Below are 24,375 nucleotides of genomic sequence, written 5' to 3'. Positions count from 1 at the left end.
ATATGAGTTTTAGCTGAATGGACAAGAAATGAAATTAATATGCAGGGAGCTGCACAACTGATTTTGAAATATTATCTTACTGGAACTGGTCAAGCATATACATAAGAACGTACAATCGCAAACAATTGTTATCTGATCTTTTAGATAAGAACACAGCTACTGATAAAAGTAGTTTATTTGCTTTTCAACTCTTCTAAACAAATAGCCATTTCTTCACCAATTACACGAACGATAAATAAATAGTCATTGGACTGAACATACAAAAGCCAACTTTTCTGAGATGAAAGAAGACTGAGCAAAAGTCCACAGAGTTGGAAAAGAAGAGACACACTTCCTAATTGGTGAAAGAGCATGCCTAAACTGTATCATAATACTTATTCTTCTTAAAATTCCTCTAACCATTTTATTGGTTCAACGAACTCCCACCAGGCAAAATCCAATGCTCCTAAATCATTTATTTTCTCATTTATCTGGATCTAAAGAGAAACAACTAGGCATTGACATTATTCCCCCCTGACAAACACAACCCATGAATCAACTTGACAATGGCCTTAATACTTCTCTTTTCCTCCTCCTCCTCCTCCTATTTGGATTATTATTCGGATTGCTTTTAAACCACCTTTCCCTAAACTTTTCAATTTCTACCTAAAGGAAAGGGAAAGGTGACAACTAATAGATCAAAACAAACCATTCCCACACAACCACTCTCATTTTATCTGATCAACCCTAAATATACTTTAAGTTGTTAGGAAATAAAAAATACTCATGATACAGAAAAGCAGATTTGTAAAGAATGCTAATACTTGAAATAAAGTGCTAGTGGGAATCTATAGCAACCAATAAACAGAATTAACATAAAAGAATCTTTCTTGGTTTAGCTTTTCATTCCAACTATGGGTAAGATATCACCTACACATTCAACACAAACAGGCACTCATTCATTTATCTGAATAGAGACATAGCCATGCATAAATCCTCAAGACCAAGGATTAAGGTGGAAAAAAGTGATAGGGAAAGAAATAGGAAATAGAGTCTTTCACAGGTATCCAAAGAGTGAGAACATGGAATAAAGTTAGCAAGATGGTAAGGCACCTGGCTGGTTCAGTTGGTTAAGTGATCAACTCTTGGTTTAAGTTCAGGTATGTTCTCAAGGTCCTGAGATCCAGCCTCAGGTGGGGTTCCCTGCTAACCAGAGTCTGCCTGAGATTCTTTCTCTCCCTCTGCCCCACCCCACCACCTTCCACATGTGTGAGCTCTCTCTCACCCCTCCCTCCCTCCTCACATGTGCACACTCTCACAAATAAGTTTTTAAAAATATAAAAAGAAGTTAACAAGATCAATCCTTCTCCCACCAACTACAGTAAGTATCAAAACATATGGATGTGGTCATATTCTATTTTGTAAGTTCATTGAGCTTTCTTTTTGTTTTCTTCTTCTGGACCTTATACTTCAAATACATCTGATTTGTTTATAAAAAGACATTCAATATTTAACTCTACATGTGCTAAATTTTTTTTCATTTGATTGCTTAAACACAGTGTTACCAAGGCCGAAAAAACAGATAACTAGACAATACACGCAATATGCACGGTGAAGCCACTATGGAGACAGAGATGAGGGAAGTTAAATATCTGTTGTCCACTAACATACATTTCTTAGAAAAAATGTTCATATAACAGAGTTCTCATTAAAGAAGTTCTTACAGTTCTGGACAGCCTGGGTGGCTTAGCGCCACCTTCAGCTCAGGGTGATCCTGGAGACCCAGAATCAAATCAAACGTCAGGCTTCCTGCATGGAGCCTGCTTCTCCCTCTGCCTGTGTCTCTGCCTGTCTCTATCTCTGTGTCTCTTATGAATAAATAAAATCTTTAAAAAAAAGTTTTTACAGTTCTAATGAATCAACAAGTAAAATAAATATCAGAGTCACTCATTTAATCAGAAAATACACAGTTAAAAAAAAAAAAAAAAGTTAGCAGGATCAAGAATCTACCTTACTGGAAAGGCCAGTCTAGTGAGGAAATAACCATAACTCAAGTAACTGAAATGTAAAATGAGAAAAGACCTTTCTAAATACTTTAGGGAGAGAAAAATCGAACATATTAACTCTTGTCTAGGGTTTTTAGAAAAAGCTTTATGGAACTGATTATGTTTCATCTTCATTTCAGAAGCAGAAGAGGACTTTAAAAAAAAAAAAAAAAAAAAAAGGTGGAGTACTTATTTGGAGCCAGAAGAGGACTTTTTTTAAGAAGCTGCAGTACATAGAAATAAGAACAGCTTCTCAGTCCCCTAATTCAAGGTTTATTATGTTTGGAATGAAATCTCAGATTTGAAAAATACTCATCACTTTCAAGAAGACAGTTTTAACTTTTATTGTACAATTCTACTCAGTACAATGAAAAGAGGAGTAAAAAACATAAGTTTCTCACATATATTCTGTTAGGACACAAAATAATATAAGGGAATCTACAAATAAAAACTAGTGAGAATTCTATAATGTTACCAGATACCAAAATTCATAACAAAAATTGGCAATATTCTTAGTTTAAAAAAAATTTAAGGGCAGCCCAGGTGGCTCAGCAGTTTAGCGCTGTCTTCAGCCCAGGGCCTGATCCTGGAGACTTGGGATCGAGTCCCATATCAGGCTCCCTGCATGGAGCCTGCTTCTCCCTCTGCCTGTCTCTCTCTCTGTGTGACTCTCATGAATAAATAAAACCTTTAAAAAAAATTTTAAGATAGTTACATATCAGAAATAAAAAATAAACCAAATAGATGTACAAGGCCCCTAGGGAGAAAAAACCATAAATTTTTACTGTTTAAGGAACTAAAAAATTTAGAGATAACACATACAATATTCACAGAAGGGAAAACTTATCACAGAAGTATTCATTTTGCCTAAATCAATAAATTCACTGAAATTCCAATCAAGATCCCAAGAGGGTTTATAATGGAACTTACCTGATTTTAAAATTAATATAAAAACACAAAGGCTCCAGAATAGTCAAGATGATTTTGAATAGAGGGAGGGGATCTTAGATAATAAGGCTTAATACACAGCTATAGTAATTAAGACAATGGATGTAAATGAGAGTTAGACAAATAGACTAATGGACAAAATCAAATCTCCAAAACAAATCCACATACATGGCAGGAACTTGACTTTTACCAGGGGAGGTATGATAAATGAAGGATAAGAAGGACTATTAAATCAATGATAACAGAAAAAAAAAAATCAGTAAATCCACATAGGAGAAAAACTGTATCCATATCTTACAAGACATACAGATATGGAATCCTAAAATACAGAACAGATTTATGATGTCAGGATCAAGAAGGATTTCTTAAATATAAAAAAGCCAAGACCTTAAAGAGATGGATAAGTCAGACCACATGGAATTTTACAGTTCTGTACCTTAATCCATCTACCCCTAAAGAAAGTAAAAAAGACAAGACCTCGACTGGGACAAGATGCTTTACAGCTTATAAATGGACATGAATATTAATCCAAATAGGTGACAAATTCTATAAATCAATATTAAAAAAGACAAAATCTCTAGTAATAAAATAGGCAAAAGATATGAAGAAATTTATAAAAGAATAAACCAAAGGGCTAATAAATGTGTGAGATGTTCAAACTTCTTACGATCATTACAAAATGAATTATTTAAAGTAAGAGGTAACCTGTTTACAATTAACAGACCTACAATTAAAAAGCTTTATAGTACCAATGAAAATTCAGGGACATTCTACAAATTAACCAAGTGGAATCTTCAAAAATGTCAAATTCAAAACATAAAAGGAAAGTATGAGGACTATTCCAAAATGAAGGAGATTTTAAAAACTTGACAGTTGAATGAAACATATGATTCTAAACTGTACTCTTTTCCTATAAAGACCATTTTTGATACTACAGATAAAACCTGAATAAGATCTGAGCATTGGGTGATAGAAATTGATCACTGTTAACTTTCTTATTCGGGTGGTTGTATTGTGGTTATGCTGAAGAATGTCCTTTATATGTAGGGACTAATACTAAAAACTTAGTAGATTATGGGACATGAAGTCAGTGACCTACCATCAATGGTTAAGAAAAAAGTTTCTATACGTTAAAAAGTTTCTATACATTATTACACAGAAAGTTTGACATAGGAATGAAACTATCAGATTCAGGGTATTGTTCACCTTCAAGAATTAAGGAAGAAAAAAGAATTAAGGAAGAAGAATGGAATTAAAGAGTATACAAGGCACTTCAATTATATCTGTGGTGGTGTTTGTTATGTTCTATTTTTTTTTGTATACTTGAAATAACCTATTTAACAAAAGCATCTTTCAACAAAAGTAGATTCAACATTACACAATGAAAATAGTTTCAAAAGTCAAATTGTGAACACCTTTACTATTATCCATGTTTCCCCACACTAAAAGCTGATATATGTATTAAACAGGTCATCTAAGCTCTTAATACCAGTAGACACCTAAAGCACATGCTTAAGAGATAATGATAGGGTTTTATAAATGTGTTCTCTCCTATATTAGATAAAGCTGACAAACATCTTCCCAAGAAAAGATTAGGGCATCACCATTCATACTTATATACTTTGTACAATTTTAGGAGACCATTTTTCTTCCATTATTAGAAGTGATGACAGAAGTCCAGAATTTAAAAACTTTGCCAGAATAATCTTATCATCAGTGGCACTCATTTAATGTCTATTAGTGATCACATCTAGATAGGTAACCTTTCTTGCATAGTTTTCATTCTTTCAGAGAGAAGTGAGAAATCAAAACAGGAAGCGATGAATGCATGAAATCTCTCTCCTATTATATTTTAATATTTTTTATGTAACTGAGAAAACTGGCAATTAAGGTAATTTCCATCCAAGCAGAACTGCAGGTAAGAAGAATGTGGTATCTTAGAAATCTTAAAAGTTAGGAAGATGCAAATAACAGACAATTATTTAAGATAAACCAGTTGGATGCTGCTGCATGAATTTAATCTAGTGGGAGATCAAAATAACAAAGGAGAAGTTCTACCAGGGATTTACACATAAGCAACTGTGAGAGGCAGGTTTAAAGAGTGCTAGCTCTGATAGAACACGGAAAAGTGTCAAAGAAGAGTAATGTTTGGGCCAGAACTTAAAGAGTAAGAGTTCTTTAGCAGAGACACGGAAGGGTGAATGGAAGACCAGTGCAATAACCCAGGGAAGAGGTAATGAAAGCTTCAACAGATTAGAAACAAAACCAGGACCTATTAAGGACAGAAATGAATGGATGTGACTAATGCCTGAGTGGGACCTCAGTGTGGACTTCTGAGAGAGAATTAAGGAAGGAGCAGTTTTGTGAGGAATTTATTTTGTTTAAAGGAATAAGACAGAAAGGTGAGGTCAACAAGATGGTGACATAGGTCATTGATTGCCAAAGTTGATAGATACCCCCTACAAAGGCAATTAACTATCCATTGGCTAGATAGCACTATGAAAATCCCAGAAACCAGGAATAAAGCTGAAGCATGCCCCTAACTGAAAAGACGGTAAGGATGGTATTAAAAATCAGGTATTCATGACACCTAAAGTAAAAAATTTACAATAACTGATCCCAAATAAATAGAGGTCTATCCACTGACAAAAAATTCCAAGTAATCCTCTTTGAAGAGCTCTGAAACAATACAGACAACTAAATGAAATTAGAAGACAGTATAAGCAAAATGCAAAGAGATAGAAACTATCAAAAGAAAAAAAAAGGTATTCAAAGATAAGTCATTTGATGGTTTCTAGTCAAAAGAGCAAAATGAAAGTAAAGAATGTCTATGGGACACCAACAAGAGAAACAAAATATCCATTGTAGAAATCTCCAGAGAAACACAAGAGAAAACACTTTAGCTACAGGGGTATATGTAGGCTAAGAGTAAAGGAATGGAAAAATCTATTCCAAACAAACAGTAACCAAAAGATATCACTTTTGGGGCCCCTGAATGGCTTAAACATTGGCCTTCAGCTCAGGTCATGACCCCAGAGTCTTGGGATGGCACCCCACATCAGAGCTCCCTACTCAGCAGGGAATCTGCTTCTCCCTCTCCCTCCACCAGCTTGTTCTCTTTCATTATCACACTCAAATAAATAATAAAATCTTAAAAATAAGAAAGAAATCACTTCTATCAGGAAAAATAGACTTCAGCTTAAAATGGTCACAAAAGATGAAGATTACGTAATGATGCAGTCAATTCATTCAGAAGCTAAAAAACAAGTCTAAATATTTATGCACCCAATATCTGAGAACTTAAAAATATCCAGTAGATATTACAGAACTGAGGAGAAATTAACCACAATACTATTACCCCACACTCTTATCCAGACAGAATCAGTCAGGAAAGAGCAAATTTGAACAATACTATAGAATGGATATATACAAAGCCTACCATTTATTAGCAGCAAAATACTAATTCTTCTCAAACACACATGGAACATTTTCAGGATTTAGCATGTTAGGCCACAAAACAAGCCTCAAAAAAAAAAAAAATTCAACAAGATAAAATTCCAAGTATCGGGGATCCCTGGGTGGCACAGCGGTTTAGCGCCTGCCTTTGGCCCAGGGCACAATCCTGGAGACCTGGGATCGAATCCCACGTCAGGCTCCCGGTGCACGGAGCCTGCTTCTCCCTCTGCCTATGTCTCTGCCTCTCTCTCTCTCTCTCTGTGACTATTATAAATTAAAAAAAAAAAAAAAAAAAATTCCAAGTATCTTTTTTGATCATGATGGTGAGATACTAGAAGACAATAACAAGAGGAAAGCTGGAAAATTCAAACTTGTGGAAATTTAACAATACCATCTTGCATAATCAATGGGACAAAGAAGAAATGAAAAGGGAAAAATAAAAATACCTGAAGACAAATGAGAACAGAATCACAACATACCAATACCAGTAGGATACAGTAAAAGCAGTGCTATGAGGCAAGTTTAATGCAGGCATTTACTGCTATAAACTGTAAACAAGAAATATCCCAAATTAGGGCACCTGGGTGGCTCAACTCATTGAGCAGCTGACTCTTGGTTTCAGCTCAAGATCTAAAGGTACTGCATCCAGGTCCAAGCTCAGCTGGGTGTCAGCTTGAGGATTCACTCTCTTCTCCTCTATCCATCCCCCAACTCTCATGTGTGTGCACACACATGCATGCTCTTGCTCTAAATAAATAAATCCTTAAAAGAAAAGAAATATCCCCAATTAATAAGCTGGCTTTATAGCTCAAGGAACTGAAGAAAAAATACTAAGCCCAAAATTAAAGAAATAATAAAGATTAGAAGAAAAACAGAGAATATTTTTTTAAATGGCAGAGGGGAGGTGGTTATCATGAAACCAAGAAGTGGGTTTGAAAGGAAAAAAATGTTCAATTCTTAGGTAAAGAGAAAACCCCCAGAATCAGAAATGAAGGAGGAAACATTACAAATGCTACCACTGATATACAAAGGGTCATAAGAGACTACTGCAAACAATTATATACACACCAACAAATTGGACAACCTAGAAGCTATGGATAAATTAATAGAAACACACAACTTGCCAAAACTGAATCACAAAGAACACACCAATAGAGCACTGAAATTTAATCAGTAATCAAAAATCACCCAAAAGCCAAGACCAATTTCACTGGGTAGCCAAACACTTAAGAATTAATAGCAATTTTCCTCAAACTCTTCCAAAAGAATGAAGAGGAGAGAACATTCCCAAACTCTACCAAGCTATCATTACCCTGATGCCAAAACCAGACAAGGATACAAGAGTACTATAGGCTACTATGACCAATGAAATTAGATGCAGAAATTCAACAAAACACTAGCAAATCAAATTAAGTAGTACATTAAAAGTGATCATACACCATGAATAAGTAGGATTCATTTGACAAAATTCCACATCCAGTTATGATAAAAATTCAGTAAACTGGGAAGAGAGGGAGCATACCTCAACATAATAAAGGCTACATGATAAGCCCACAGTTCACCTGTCCTCAATTGATTACTGACTGAAAGTTTTTCCTCCAAGATCAGTAACAAGACAAGGGTGCTTACTCTCACCACTCCTAAGCAACCCAATACTAGAAGTCTTGGCCAGAGCAGAGGCAAGAAATAAAAGGCATCCAGATTGGAAAGGAAGAAGTAATACTGTCACTATTTATAGAGGATATTATATATAGAAAACCCTGAAGGCTTCCTCAAAAAAATGAGAATAGATGAATTCAGTAAAGTGGCGGATATATATATATATATATATATATATATATAAAAACAAAAATCAGTTGCATTTCTCTACACTAACAATGAACTATCTGAAAGAGAAATTAATCTGATTTACAATAGAATGGGAAGTCAATAAAACAGGAATAAATTTAGTCAGGGAGATAAAGATCTGTACACTGAAAAGTCTAAAGCCATTGATGAAAAAAATGAGAACACAAATAAATGGAAAATATTCTATGCTCATAGACTTAGTATTGTTAAAATATTCAGCCTACCTAGAGCCATCTATAAAGTCGATGCAATCCCTATCAAGATTCCAACCACATTTTTATAGAAACAAAAACGAGGAGGGGAAGATGGCGGGAGAGTAGGGTCCCCAGGTCACCTGTCCCCACCAAATTACATAGAAAACCTTCAAATTATCCTGAAAATCTATCAATTCGGCCTGAGATTTAAAGAGAGACCAGCTGGAATGCTACAGTGAGAAGAGTTCGCGCTTCTATCAAGGTAGGAAGACGGGGAAAAAGAAATAAAGACACAAAGGCCTCTGAGGGGGAGGGGCCCGCGAGGAGCCGGGCTGAGGCCGGGGCGAGTGTCCCCAGGACAGGAGAGCCCCGTCCCGGAGGAGCAGGAGCTGCACCGACCTTCCCGGGGAAAGGGGCTCGCGGGGAGGTGGAGCAGGACCCAGGAGGGCGGGGATGCCCTCGGGCTCCCGGGGACACCAGCAGACACCTGCGCCCCGGGAGAGCCCCACACCCCGCGGCCGAGCTCCCTAAGGGCTGCAGCGCGCACGGCGGGACCCGGAGCAGCTCCGGGGGCTCGGGGGCGGCTCCGCGGAGGGGGCTGCGGGGCGGGAGCAGCTCGGGGGGCTCAGGGGCGGCTCCGCGGAGGGGGATGCGGGGCGGGAGCAGCTCGGGGGGGGTCGGGGGCGGCTCCGCGGAGGGGGCTGCGGGGCGGGAGCAGCTCGGGGGTCTCGGGGGCGGCTCCGCGGAGGGGGCTGCGCGGTTCCAGGAGCAGCTCGGGGGGCTCGGGGGCGGCTCCGCGGAGGGGGCTGCGGGGCGGGAGCGAATCCAACAGCGCAGGCTCCGGAGCACAGGGCGCCGGGACACAGCCCAGGATCCCGCCTCCCCCGGGACAGGCAGAGGCCAGGAGGGCCCAGGACAGCGAGGACGCTCCTGCCCCAGCTGAGCAGATCAGCGGCCCCGCCCCGGAGCCTCCAGGCCCTGCAGACGGTGAGCTCCGGAGTTACTGCGGGGGCTGACTCTAGGGCTCCAGAGCTGGCCCCGCCACTGGAGCTGTTCCTCCAGGGGCCTCACGGGGTAAACAACCCCCACTGAGCCCTGCACCAGGCAGGGGGCAGAGCAGCTCCCCCAAGTGCTAACACCTGAAAATCAGCACAACAGGCCCCTCCCCCCAAGACCAGCGAGACGGACAAGTTCCAGGGGAAGTCAAGGGACTTAAAGTATACAGAATCAGAAGATCCTCCCCCGTGGTTTTTTGTTTTTTCTTTTTTTCTTTTTTTGCTTTTTGATATCTGTTTGATTCCACCACCCTTTTTTTCCCTTTCTTTCTCTTTTTCTTTTTTCTTTTTTCCTTTTTCTTTTTCTCTTTTCTTTCCTTCTTTCTCTCCTCTCTTTTCCTCCTTTTCCCAATACAACTCGCTTTTGGCCACTCTGCACTGAGCAAAATGACTAAAAGGAAAACCTCACCTCAAAAGAAAGAATCAGAAACAGTCCTCTCTCCCACAGAGTTACAAAATCTGGATTACAATTCAATGTCAGAAAGCCAATTCAGAAGCACTATTATACAGCTACTGGTGGCTCTAGAAAAAAGCATACAGGACTCAAGAGACTTCATGACTGCAGAATTTAGATCCAATCAGGCAGAAATTAAAAATCAATTGAATGAGATGCAATCCAAACTAGAAGTCCTAACGACGAGGGTTAACGAGGTGGAAGAATGAGTGAGTGACATAGAAGACAAGTTGATGGCAAAGAGGGAAACTGAGGAAAAAAGAGAAACAACTAAAAGACCATGAAGACAGATTAAGGGAAATCAACGACAGCCTGAGGAAGAAAAACCTACATTTAATTGATGTTCCTGAGGGCGCCAAAAGGGACAGAGGGCCAGAATATGTATTTGAACAAATCATAGCTGAAAACTTTCCTAATCTAGGAAGGGAAACAGGCATTCAGATCCAGGAAATAGGGAGATCCCCCCTAAAATCAGTAAAAACCGTTCAACACCTCAACATCTAATAGTGAAGCTTGCAAATTCCAAAGATAAAGAGAAGATCCTTAAATCAGCAAGAGACAAGAAATCCCTGACTTTTATGGGGAGGAATATTTGGGTAACAGCAGACCTCTCCACAGAGACCTGGCAGGCCAGAAAGGGCTGGCAGGATATATTCAGGGTCCTAAATGAGAAGAACATGCAACCAAGAATACTTTATCCAGCAAGGCTCTCATTCAAAATGGAAGGAGAGATGAAGAGCTTCCAAGACAGGCAGGAACTGAAAGGAATATGTGACCTCCAAACCAGCTCTGCAAGAAATTTTAAGGGGGACTCTTAAAATTCCCCTTTAAGAAGAAGTTCAGTGGAACAATCCACAAAAACAAGGACTGAATAGATATCATGATGACACTAAACTCGTATCTCTCAATAGTAACTCTGAACGTGAACGGGCTTAATGACCCCATCAAAAGGCGCAGGGTTTCAGACTGGATAAAAAAGCAGGACCCATCTATTTGCTGTCTACAAGAGACTCATTTTAGACAGAAGGACACCTACAGCCTGAAAATAAAAGGTTGGAGAACCATTTACCATTCAAATGGTCCTCAAAAGAAAGCAGGGGAAGCCATCCTTATATCAGATAAACTAAAATTTACCCCGAAGACTGTAGTGAGAGATGAAGAGGGACATTATATCATACTTAAAGGATCTATCCAACAAGAGGACTTAACAATCCTCAATATATACACCCCGAATGTGGGAGCTGCCAAATATTTAAACCAATTAATAACCAAAGTGAAGAAATACTTAGATAATAATACACTTATATGTGGTGACTTCAATCTAGCTCTTTCTACCCTTGATAGGTCTTCTAAGCACAACATCTCCAAAGAAACGAGAGCTTTAAAGGATACACTGGACCAGATGGATTTCACAGATATCTACAGAACTTTACATCCAAACTCAACTGAATACACATTCTTCTCAAGTGCACATGGAACTTTCTCCAAAATAGACCACATACTGGGTCACAAATCGGGTCTGAACCGATTCCAAAAGATTGGGATCGTCCCCTGCATATTCTCAGACCGTAATGCCTTGAAATTAGAACTAAATCACAAGAAGTTTGGAAGGACTTCAAACATGTAGAGGTTAAGGACCATCCTGCTAAAAGATGAAAGGGTCAACCAGGAAATTAAGGAAGAATTAAAAAGATTCATGGAAACTAATGAGAATGAAGATACAACCGTTCAAGATCTTTGGGATGCAGCAAAAGCAGTCCTAAGGGGGAAATACATCGGAATACAAGCATCCATTCAAAAACTGGAAAGAACTCAAATACAAAAGCTAACCTTACACATAAAGGAACTAGAGAATAAACAGCAGATTGACCCCATGCCCAGCAGAAGAAGAGAGTTAATTAAAATTCGAGCAGAACTCAACGAAATCAAGACCAGAAGAACTGTGGAACAGATCAAACAGAACCAGGAGTTGGCTCTTTGAAAGAATTAATAAGATAAATAAACCATTAGCCAGCCTTATTAAAAAGAAGAGAGAGGAGACTCAAATTAATAAAATCATGAATGAGAAAGGAGAGATCACTACCAACACCAAGGAAATACAAACGATTTTAAAAACATATTATGAACAGCTATACGCCAATAAATTAGGCAATCTAGAAGAAATGGACGCATTCCTGGAAAGCCACAAACTACCAAAACTGGAACAGGAAGAAATAGAAAAGCTGAACAGGCCAATAACCAGGGAGGAAATTGAAGCAGTCATCAAAAACCTCCCAAGACACAAGAGTCCAGGGCCAGATGGCTTCCCAGGGGAATTTTATCAAACGTTTAAAGAAGAAACCATACCTATTCTCCTAAAGCTGTTTGGAAAGATAGAAAGAGATGGAGTACTTCCAAATTCGTTCTAGGAGGCCAGCATCACCTTAATTCCAAAACCAGACAAAGACCCCACCAAAAAGGAGAATTACAGACCAATATCCCTGTTGAACATGGATGCAAAAATTCTCAACAAGATACTGGCCAGTAGGATCCAACAGCACATTAAGAAAATTATTCACCACGACCAAGTAGGATTTATCCCCAGGACACAAGGCTGGTTCAACACTCATAAAACAATCAAGGTGATTCATCATATCAGCAAGAGAAAAACCAAGAACCATATGATCCTCTCATTAGATGCAGAGAAAGCATTTGACAAAATACAGCATCCATTTCTGATCAAAACTCTTCAGAGTGTAGGGATAGAGGGAACTTTCCTCAACATCTTAAAAGCCATCTACAAAAAGCCCACAGCAAATATCATTCTCAATGGGGAAGCACTGGGAGCCTTTCCCCTAAGATCAGGAACAAGACAGGGATGTCCACTCTCACCACTGCTGTTCAACATAGTACTGGAAGTCCTAGCCTCAGCAATCAGACAACAAAAAGACATTAAAGGCATTCAAATTGGCAAAGAAGAAGTCAAACTCTTACTCTTCGCCGATGACATGATACTCTACATAGAAAACCCAAAAGCCTCCACCCCAAGATTGCTAGAACTCATACAGCAATTTGGCAGTGTGGCAGGATACAAAAATCAATGCCCAGAAATCTGTGGCATTTCTATACACTAACAATGAGGCTGAAGAAAGAGAAATTAAGGAGTCAATCCCATTTACAATTGCACCCAAAAGCATAAGATACCTAGGAATAAACCTAACCAAAGAGGTAAAAGATCTATACCCTAAAAACTATAGAACACTTCTGAAAGAAATTGAGGAAGACAAAAAGCGATGGAAAAATATTCTATGCTCATGGATTGGCAGAATTAATATTGTGAAAATGTCAATGTTACCCAGGGCAATATACACGTTTAATGCAATCCCTATCAAAATACCATGGACTTTCTTCAGAGAGTTAGAACAAATTATTTTAAGATTTGTGTGGAATCAGAAAAGACCCCGAATAGCCAGGGGAATTTTAAAAAAGAAAACCATATCTGGGGGCATCACAATGCCAGATTTCAGGTTGGATTACAAAGCTGTGGTCATCAAGACAGTGTGGTACTGGCACAAAAACAGACACATAGCTCAATGGAACAGAATAGAGAACCCAGAAGTGGACCCTGAACTTTATGGTCAACTAATATTCGATAAAGGAGGAAAGACTATCCATTGGAAGAAAGACAGTCTCTTCAATAAATGGTGCTGGGAAAATTGTTCATCCACATGCAGAAGAATGAAACTAGACCACTCTCTTTCACCATACACAAAGGTAAACTCAAAATGGATGAAAGATCTAAATGTGAGACAAGATTCCATCAAAATCCTAGAGGAGAACACAGGCAACACCCTTTTTGAACACGGCCATAGTAACTTCTTGCAAGATACATCCACGAAGGCAAAAGAAACAAAAGCAAAAATGAACTATTGGGACTTCATCAAGATAAGAAGCTTTTGCACAGCAAAGGATACAGTCAACAAAACTCAAAGACAACCTACAGAATGGGAGAAGATATTTGCAAATGACGTATCAGATAAAGGGCTAGTTTCCAAGATCTATAAAGAACTTCTTAAACTCAACACCAAAGAAACAATCCAATCATGAAATGGGCAAAAGACATGAAGAGAAATCTCACAGAGGAAGACACAGACATGGCCAACATGCACATGTGAAAATGCTCCGCATCACTTGCCATCAGGGAAATACAAATCAAAACCACAATGAGATACCACCTCACACCAGTGAGAATGGGGCAAATTAACAAGGCAGGAAACCACAAATGTTGGAGAGGATGCGGAGAAAAGGGAACCCTCTTACACTGTTGGTGGGAATGTGAACTGGTGCAGCCACTCTGGAAAACTGTGTGGAGGTTCCTCAAAGAGTTAAAAATAGACCTGCCCTATGACCCAGCAATTGCACTGTTGGGGATTTACCCCAATGATTCAGATGCATTGAAACGCCGGGACACCTGCACCCCGATGTTTATAACAGCAATGTCCACGATAGCCAAACTGTGGAAGGAGCCTCGGTGTCCATCCAAAGATGAGTGGATAAAGAAGATGTGGTCTATGTATACAATGGAACATTCCTCAGCCATTAGAAATGACAAATACCCACCATTTGCTTCAACGTGGATGGAACTGGACGGTATTATGCTGAGTGAAGTAAGTCAATCGGAGAAGGACAAACAGTGTATGTTCTCATTCATTTGGGGAATATAAATAATAGTGAAAGGGAATATAAGGGAAGGGAGAAGAAATGTGTGGGAAATATCAGAAAGGGAGACTGAACATAAAGACTCCTAACTCTGGGAAACGAACTAGGGGTGGTGGAAGGGGAGGAGGGCGGGGGGTGGGGGTGAGTGGGTGACGGGCACTGAGGGGGATACTTGACGGGATGAGCACTGGGTGTTATTCTGTATGTTGGTAAATTGAACACCAATAAAAATTATTTTATTAAAAAATAAAAAAAAATAGGGATCCCTGGGTGGCGCAGCGGTTTGGCGCCTGCCTTTGGCCCAGGGCGCGATCCTGGAGACCCGGGATCGAATCCCACATCGGGCTCCCTGCATGGAGCCCGCTTCTCTCTCTGCCTGTGTCTCTGCCTCTCTCTCTCTCTCTGTGTGACTATCATGAATAAATAAATAAAATCTTAAAAAAAAATAAAAATAAAAATAAAAAAAAAAAAGAAACAAAAACAATCTTACGATTCGTATGGAACCAGAGAATACCAGGAATAACCAAAGCAATCTTGAAAAATAAAGGTGGAAGCATCAGACTTCCTGATTTCAAACTACATTACAAAACTACAGTAATCAAAATATTATATTGGCATAAAAACAGATACTTAGATCAAAGGAAAAGAATCAAGAGCTCAGGAAGAAACCCACACATATATGGTCAATTAATATTTGACAAGAAAGCCAAGAATACTCAATGCGAAAGATGGTCTCTTCAGTAAGCAGTGTTGTGAAAACTGGATAATCACAAGCAAAAAACAAAACAAAACACATGCAATTGCACCCTTGCCTTACACCACTCAAAAAATTAATTCAAAATGGATTAAAGACTTAAAATTAGGACCTAAAACTATAAAATTCCGTGAAAAAAATACAGGAGGGAAGCTCACAGACATTGACTTGAGCAATGTTTTTTGAACAGGACAAAAAAATCATAAGCAATAAAAATAACATGTAGGCTTTCATCAAATTTGCACAGAAGCAGCCATCGATAAAATGAAAAGGCAACCTACAGAATGGTAGAAAAAATTTGCAAACCACACATCTGAGAAAAGAGTAATCTACAAAACATACAAGGAACTCATACAACTCAAAGCAGAGAAGGAAATCTTATTACAAAGTGAGAACAGAATAAACCTCTATTCCAAAGAGGATAAACAAGTGACCAACAGTTTCATGAAAAGGCATTCAACATCACTAATGAGCAGGAAAATCCAAATCAAAAACCACAAGAGGATATCACTTCGTAGCTATTAAAATATTGGTTAGCAAAAAGCTATCCAGTGCTAGCAAGAAAGGAGAAAAGGGAACCCTTGTGCACCATTGGTGGGAATGTAAATTGTTACAACCACTGTGGAAAATAATATGGAAATTTATCAAAAAAAATTAAAACCAGAACTACTGTCTGATTTTAGTGATCCCACTTCTGGGTACACAGCCAAAGGAAATGAAAACTACTCTCTGGAAGAGATACTTGTATCCCCATGTTCACAGTATTATTTATGATAATAAGAAATGGCAAAAACCTAAGTGTTCAGATAAATGGATAAAGAAACTAGTGTATGTGTACATACACAGACACACAGAATATTACTCAGCCATAAGAAAGGAAATCCTGCCATTTGCAAAAGTGTGGATAAATCCTGAGGGCACTATGCTAGGTGAAATAAATCAAAGAAATACTACATAGTATTTTATATGCAATCTAAAAATAACAAATTCCCAAAAACAGTAGATTAGTGGTTGTCAGGAGCTGCCAAATGGAGGAAATGGATGAAGGTGGTCAAAGAGTACAAATTTGCAGTTCTAAGACAAGTAAATTCTCAGGATCTAATGTACAGCTTGGTCAATCTAATTAATTCCGTATTGCATACCTGAAAATTGCTAAGAGTAAATCTTAAAAGTTCTTAAAAAAAAAAAAAAAGATTTATTTATCTGAGAGAGTAGGGGTAGGAGTAAAAGGGAGGAAATCCTCAAGCCAGCATCCTGCCAAGCACAGAGCCAGATGGGGGCTTGATCCCAGGACCCTGAGATCATGACGTGAGTCGAAATCAAGAGACAGACACTCAACTGACTGAGCCACCCAGGACCCCTAAATCTTAGAAATTCTAACCATGAGATTGAGGGTAGGGAATAGTAACTATATGAGGTGACAGGGGTGTTAACTACCCTTACTGTGATAATCATTTAGAAATATATACACTCCAATCACTATGTAGTACACCTGAAACTAATGTAATACCGTGTGGCAACTATACCTCAATAAAACAAAATAAAGATCTGGGCCATACAAAACATTAAAAAATACATATATCCTTCTATCAAATCACACTGTATACCTTAAGCTTACACAATGTTATATGTCAACTATAGCTCAATAAAGCTGGAAAAATATCAAAAGAAAAAGGTCAGTTTCTGGTTTGTTGAGGTTTAGCATCTTTCAGAGAGCTTGATTATAGCTCCTCTCCTGAAGACACAGCTAAGCATCAGAATATTGGGGATATTCTAACATGGAAGAGCTCCCATGCCCAATGAGAAATCTGTAAGGAACCAAAGTGGATAAAGAAAAGGCCAGAGGGCAAGAGGCAACACTCTGAAGGAAGTAAAAATCAGAACAGGAAATCTAGAAAGGAAACTGGTAAAGACTGGCCAGAGAAGAGGAAAATCTGAAGAAAAGGAATGTCATGGTAACTAAAGGAAAGAGAAATGCAGATGAGAGGGAATGGTCAGCAGGGTTACATATAAGATCTAATGATTAGAAAGCCACTTACAGTTAGAAGGGTAAACATCTGGAGTAGCAAGAAGGAACCAGAGTAGTTTAGACTTCAGAGAGGACAAATTCTGAAGAGAATGAGAAAGGACAGGAACAAGGGGCAAAGGATACACTAGCTTCCCATGGATAGTGGGTGCGTCCCAGAGAAGCAGCAGCCCTGGGCCATCTAAGAGATCCTGCATACAGAAGGCAACACCAGCAAAGGAATGGGCTCATGGAAGACCAGGGCAGAGGACCAAAGGAGATGTCACCAGTGACAAGGGAATTATAGGCAAGACTGGGGAGCAGAGGACACAAAATGGCACAGGAGAAAAGAATTGGCATTTGTGATCTCCTATACCTGTAATAGGCAAAATGTTCCCCCAAAGACATCCATGCCCTAATCTCTGGTGCTATAAATAAGTTCTATTACATGGCAAAAGGCGACTTTGCAAATGTATTACGTTGGGCTGTCTGGGTAAGTCTAATCTAATACATAAACCCTTAAAAGCAGAGAACTTTCTAAAAGATGGAGACAAGAGATGCCACAGGAGAAGGCATACAGATTCTAAGCAGGAGACAGATTTGAGGTAACTGAGAGGTAGGGGCCCACACAAAGGATAAGAAGGAGGCCTCTGGAAGCTAAGGCAGCCTACGATGACAACAGGGATCTCAGTCCTACAACAGCGAGGAACTAGATTCTGTCCATCATTGAACTTGGAAGAGGTTCTTCTCAAAGAATGTGTTAAGAGCCCAACCATCAGACACTGATTTTAGACTTGTGAAACCAGAGAAACCAAGGGAGCCAGAACCTGGACTTTGACTTGCAAAACTAGGAGGCAGTATATTTTGACACTTAAAGCCACCAAATCAGCTGTAATTTGTTACAGTGACAACAAAAACACCACCCCAGGGCATCCCTACCCTGGGCCAAAAGCATATTCTTATTCCTCCTCTCCTTGCCTCCCATCTAGTCCTGGAGCAGACAGATGCAGTCTAGAGAGCAGAGCAAAGTAAGGTAGACAAACAGAGGAGGCCAAGCTCACTACCCAACAAGTGTCCCTACTAGAGACTTGAAGTGGAGCCAGCTTGTAAGGGGGAAAGGGAGAAGCTTTTTTTTGGGGGGGGTGGGGAGGGATCAAAATTATTTTTATTGATCTTTCTGTTTAATCTCAAAGCCAACAGAAAGTTCTGGGACCTGCCTGGGATTTCGCCTAGAGGCAGGTAAGAATAAGCCAAGGGGGCTGATATAAAAGAGGCAACAGCTACAGTAAATAAATCACTTTCAACTTGTACCTACCACATTCAACTCGTTCAAGCATCAGTTAACATAGACCTACAGTAAATTCAGTAGTAAATGCTGGAACTTGAATTCCAGAAATCAAATGTGTATATACAAGATGTTCCCACAGCTATTTCACAAAGCTAGATAAATAGAGAAACCAAGAGGAGCTTTCGGGTAATAATTTCACTTTTACCAAAACACAAATGGGAGAAAGAGCCCTTAAGTAGTCTAAGTGTTGGGACGCCTGGTTGGCTCAGCCATTGAGCATCTGCTTTCGGCTCAGGGCGTGATCCTAGGGTCCAGGATCAAGTCCTTCATCGGGCTCTCTGTGAGGAACCTGCTTCTCCCTCTGCCTATGTCTCTGCCTCTCTGTCCCTCATGAATAAATAAAATCTTAAAAAAAAAAAAAAAAAAGTCTAAGTGCTGGTCACTGCTTAAAAAACAAAACCCAACCCAAACCTTACCCAAAAACCCACTGAAACTATTACTCAGAGACCAAGTAAATCCAGCTCCAAAATAAAAATGAAGAGATCACAAATATTCAAGTATTACTCTGTACCTCTCATTAAGTAATCAAGTCAGCACACTGAAGACTTTAAAAAAGTTCGTAAAAAGTTTTTACTTTATCTAAAAATCACTTCAATACCTTTGGTAAAGTTAAATAAGGCTTTAAAAATTGCACAATGTCGGGCAGCCTAGGTGGCTCAGCGGTTTAGCTCCACCTTCAGCCCAGGGCGTGATACTGGAGATCTGGGATCAAGTCCCCATGTCAGGCTCCCTGCATGGAACCTGCTTCTCTCTCTCTCTCTCTGTCTCTCATGAATAAATAAATAAAATCTTTTAAAAAAAAAAATTTGCACAATGTCAAAACTAAAAATTTAGATGCAAATTTTAAATGGTAAGAAACCCCTGTAGGTGCAAATACCAAGACATTAAAACTGCAATTCAATGGGACTTCTTCAAAAGAATAAAAGTAATATGAACAAGGGCATCTGGGTGGCAGAGTCCATTAAGCATCCTACTCTTGAATTTGGCTGAGGTCATGATCTCACGGTGGTGGGATGGAGCCCCGCATCACTGGGCTTTGTGCTCAGCAGGGATTCTGCTCAAGATTCTCTCCCTCTTCCTCTGCCCCTTCCTCCACTCTCTTTCATTCCATCAATAAATAAAAAAATTTTTAAAGTACTACCTACATCCAGCATTCTCTAGACTTAGGAACAGCTTTAATTTTGTCAAAAATGCAATACCCTGAAAAGCCTGAGAAATATCACTTACCTACATTAGTAAAGGTAAAAGACCCTTCTCACAGCCTCAGAACCATCAGCAGGTCTTCCACTATAATATATTGTTATGCGGTCAATCAGAAAAGGGAAGGAGAAGAACCTATTCCTCATTTAAAAAAAAAAAAAAAAAAAAAAACCAAGACCTTAGTTCTCACAAACTTACTTATTAGCAAACTGGCCAGCCCTGACCCATCAATGATTTCATCTTACTCCTGCTGAGTAAAAGGAGTTTGATTCCAAACGATTTTCTGCCAACAGGGATATCTGTTTAAGATTTAACAGGCGATCGGGCCCAGTTATTAAATATGTATTGTGTAAACACTTCAAAGATGCCAATATCCCTCTGCCCTACACATAACTACAAAAGGTTCAGAGTCTTACTCTTCTCCTAAGAGCAACTGAAAAATACCTCAAGTAATCACAGTCGGTACAGAATACCGTGAACTATATTCAGTAGTCAAGGTAGTTGTACTTTTAATGGCTTGTGGTGTTAAGATGTGGCCTTGTGAATATCTAACATCAATAGCCTACTCACTCTGCATACTCAGATGGCACCAGCAATTATGATCAAAAAGGAAAACTTAAAGTAGTCACAAGGGAATGAAAAAAAAGAATCTCCTAGGTAATTTAAGTGAGTGGTTCCACATATGGTACATGAAATGAGGGTGTAGCTAAGGGCACTGTATCATCTTGAGTCCTCCAAGGTGGTATTGAAGAGAACTACCAAGATATAATCCTCATTAACAGAGGCAAAGGCTAGCAAAATATAAACCAAAAGAAAACAAAAGTGCCCACTTTGGCAGCTCATATGCTAAAATTGCGGGGGGCGGGGTGGTTCAAGTCTGAAATAATATCAACCCACAGGGACAAAAGAGTTAAAAAGAATTATACATGTGTAGTTAATGAAAACCGACATTAGCACCTTTATCAAGGGGATGCCTGGGTGGCTCAGTGGTTGAGCATCACATGTCTCAGAGCATGATCCCCAGTCCAGTGATCAGGCCCCACATCAGGCTCCCCGCAGGGAGCCTGCTTCTCCCTCTGCCTATGTCTCTGCCTCTGTGTGTCTCTAATGAATAAATAAATAAAATCTTTAAAAGAAGAAAAAAAAGAACTAACATAACAGGTAAGAATATCCCAAGCCTAGGTTCCAGGTAAAACAATACTAATGAAACCTATTGCTCAGTGATGAAAAGTTAGGAATCACTAACACTAATCCTATAGAGATAGAAATTAGGCATGCTCTCTTTCTAGGGCCTTCTAAAGCTCCATTTAGAACACCGGACACAAGTATTTGATGAACAGAAAATAAGCCATTATAAAGGTAAATATTTTGGTGATTCCAGCTGAATAATAGTCTCAAATTTCAAACACATCTTACACTCTAAATAAGTGAATTTTCCTAAAAACTCATTAGGCTGTCAAAACCAGCAGATGAAATAAAAGAGATAAAATAAATTCTGAGTTGAAATATTATACAACTCTTCAGAATGGCATACAAAATCCTCTCCTAATTGGCCCCAAATTATCATTCCAGTCTCATTTCTCAAACCTGTCACAGGTTTTCCCCATGAGCTATTTGCACCTAGCTCTGTCTTGGCTCACTGTCATTTCCCCTTCTAAGAGAGAATGCCCTTTTCCTCTGCTTATTCCAACCCTGTAAGACAATACCTGCCTCTAAGTCCATCTTCTCTCTGAAATTTCCCTAAGCTACTATAATAACCTTTCAATTTTGGCTTCCCCTAAAGCTAATGAGGTATCTCACAACTTAATTTCTTCCTACTCTGAATTTATAAAGAACTTAACCATTAATTACCACCCTCCGGCACTTCTTATTTAATTTTTCAAACATTTGTTTTGACTCCTAGGAGATAAGCAGCTTGAGGGTAAGAACTATATATGTAACCATTTAGATGCAATTAGCTTTCATTTTGTGACAAATGATTTTGAACATACTTAACATAGTGGGTTGTGGGTCAAATAAGGTTAGCCATGAGCAGAGTCAGAATCTCCATTTTTTTTTTTTTGGAACCAACTGAAGGCAACTTCTAACAACACTGTGTGGCTCCACCAGGAAAGGCACACCCCAAATGACTAAGTTCTAGTCTCCTCAGATTTAAATGTTCTAGGACCACATGAACCTGGTTATCCTGAGAACTAAGAGGCATCAAACAAGAAAAAAAGATCAACAAATTCAGCACACATAACATACACAGCACCATGATCATCATTCTAAAATGCAAATGAACCCCAACAGAGCACTTAGGTAATCTTTAAGATTCAAAATGTATCATTTGAATGAATCACTGAACTCCACCTCTGAAACTAATAATAATTATATGTTAATTAATTGAATTTAAATTTTTAAAAATTAAAAATTAAATACTGGGTAAGTATCAGGTACTATGCCAAGTGCTGCTTTCCACAGCTAAATGTTAATCCCCACAGGCAACATTTAAAAGAGCCATTATCAATCTTCCACTAGATAAAGTATAAATGAAAAATGGGAGCTAAGAGGCTTGCTCAAGCTAATGACAGAAGAAAACTTCAAAGTCCGGTCTTCAACTCTAAAATCTGCACTCTTTGAACATGTCACAAAATGAGAAACAACCAGAAGTCATTGCCGAACTTAACTCCTATGCCATGTAAGTTTGGGGAAGTTATCTTTCTCATCACAAGGTCCCTGTTACTTTGGGGCTTGGTTCCTTTCGTGATTAGGATATAGAAAATCCCATAGAGGGATGCCTGGGTGGCTCAGTGGTTGAGCGTCTGCCCTTGGCTCAGGTCATGATTCCAGAGTCCTGGGATGGAGTCTGGCAATGGGCTTCCTGCATGAAGCCTGCTTCTCCCTCTGCCTGTGTCTCTGCTCTTCTTTCTGTGTTTCTCAGGAATAAATAAAATCTTTAAAAAAAAAAAAAAAAAAAAAAGAAGAGAGAAGAAAATCCTATGGAGACATGGAACAATAGCTTAGTTTTAACTTATAGGGGATCTGGCCTGATCCTAAGTGGATAATCTTTGCTGCATGTATTTCTTGTTCATGTGTCCCAAGAGAGATCAGCTTCCTAAGAGAGAGGACTCAGAGGCAGTAGTATTCCTGGGTCCAGCTTGTACAGAACTACTTCTGAATTAGGCACTTTACTCTGATTATCATTTGTGGCTGGGGGACTGGTTAGCATTACTCTTTGCAAATGGCATGACCGAAGCAAGTCCATATAAAGAATATAAGGGGTACTAATATTGCTACAACGGCAGTCATGTTACAATATATAAATGTATCAAATTAACAAGTTGTACAGCTTATATTTATACACTATATGTCCAATATAGCCAATAAACAACTTATCATTTGATACTTGAGAGGGTTTTTTTATATACTCTATATATTAAACATATACACAAAACAAACGAAACTAGCATGCCAACTTTCCTCTGGTTCTTTTTTGTAATCCTAAAGCTCTGTACACCTAAAGTGCTATCTTCAATGACAAAAGAAATCACACTATGGAACACAAGTCTTAAAAGTTTACTGTTCCATTAACATGATTAGAAGCTAAGGTTTTTACATCAACCACTTTATGAAAAATGTCCGAATTCTTACCATCATCTTTTCGAAAAGTTCTAAGACTTCATTCTCTGACAGTGACTTTGGAATGTTTTCCATCACCTCTGAAGAGCAATCATTGCTTGCAAATGCAGTCTTCAGGTTAGAAAGTGGAGGTCTCTCTTTCTTGCTCCCTGGAATTCTTATGCTGGCAAATTTATCCAGCTACAAAGATAAAGTAGCACATATGTTAATATCTCCTTCAACAACATTTATCTAATTGCCAAAATAAAAAACCCACAGGGTCAATCACATTATCACTATGATTTCATCAGAAGCCATATAGCTCTAGAATCTCTAAAATTGTTAAAAACACAAAATGTTTTCGGTAACCATCCTGTCTAAAGGCAGAAGAGAAAAATCAGACAACCTCCTAAAGATTCCTTCTAATATTAAATTACAGAATTAAGATTCTAATGGCAGGCGACCTTTGCTTTACAGATTAGCAAACTAAGCAGTTTTATAAAAGGTAACTGGGCTAATTTAGTAGTTGGCAATCAAACTAGTATTTAGTGTCTTAGCTCCCAGCCCCCTTGTCCAGTGCCCTTTTCATAATGCATACTATGAACCGTGATTTAGGAATTCTAAGAGTTGAATTCTACTTATACCTCCAGAACTTGTAGATCTGATAAATACCAGATTTCTCTTCATTCAGGCTGGTCTGTATTTGAATTTCATGAGCAACTATAGAGTAAGATGGCTAAAGCCTCAGAATATAAAGCCAGGGTTTTTGCTATAATGGGATTTCTTCTATT

General features: G+C 38.9%; 1 protein-coding gene across 13 annotated transcripts in view; it reads right to left on the bottom strand.

The window, feature by feature from the left end:
- DIAPH3 (diaphanous related formin 3) overlaps window positions 1–24,375 on the bottom strand; it is a 512,559-nt gene that overhangs the window by 441,924 nt on the left and 46,260 nt on the right. For 12 of the 13 annotated variants that reach the window (XR_013355827.1, XR_013355826.1, XR_013355823.1 and 9 more), the window contains one exon: window positions 23,618–23,785. Coding sequence is in view for 6 of the 13 variants with exons in the window: in XM_077855466.1 (XP_077711592.1) it covers window positions 23,618–23,785 (168 nt within the window). In the remaining 7 variants the exon portion in view is untranslated. Of the gene's footprint in view, window positions 1–8,500; window positions 8,520–23,617; window positions 23,786–24,375 lie in introns of those variants that run through there. The other variant, XM_077855470.1, reaches the window with a different exon arrangement.

Source organism: Canis aureus, chromosome 17 (genome assembly GCF_053574225.1).
Source record: "Canis aureus isolate CA01 chromosome 17, VMU_Caureus_v.1.0, whole genome shotgun sequence".
Lineage (NCBI taxonomy): Eukaryota > Metazoa > Chordata > Mammalia > Carnivora > Canidae > Canis > Canis aureus.
Note: the sequence above shows the minus strand (reverse complement) of the source record. Positions and strands in the feature narration are given on the sequence as shown.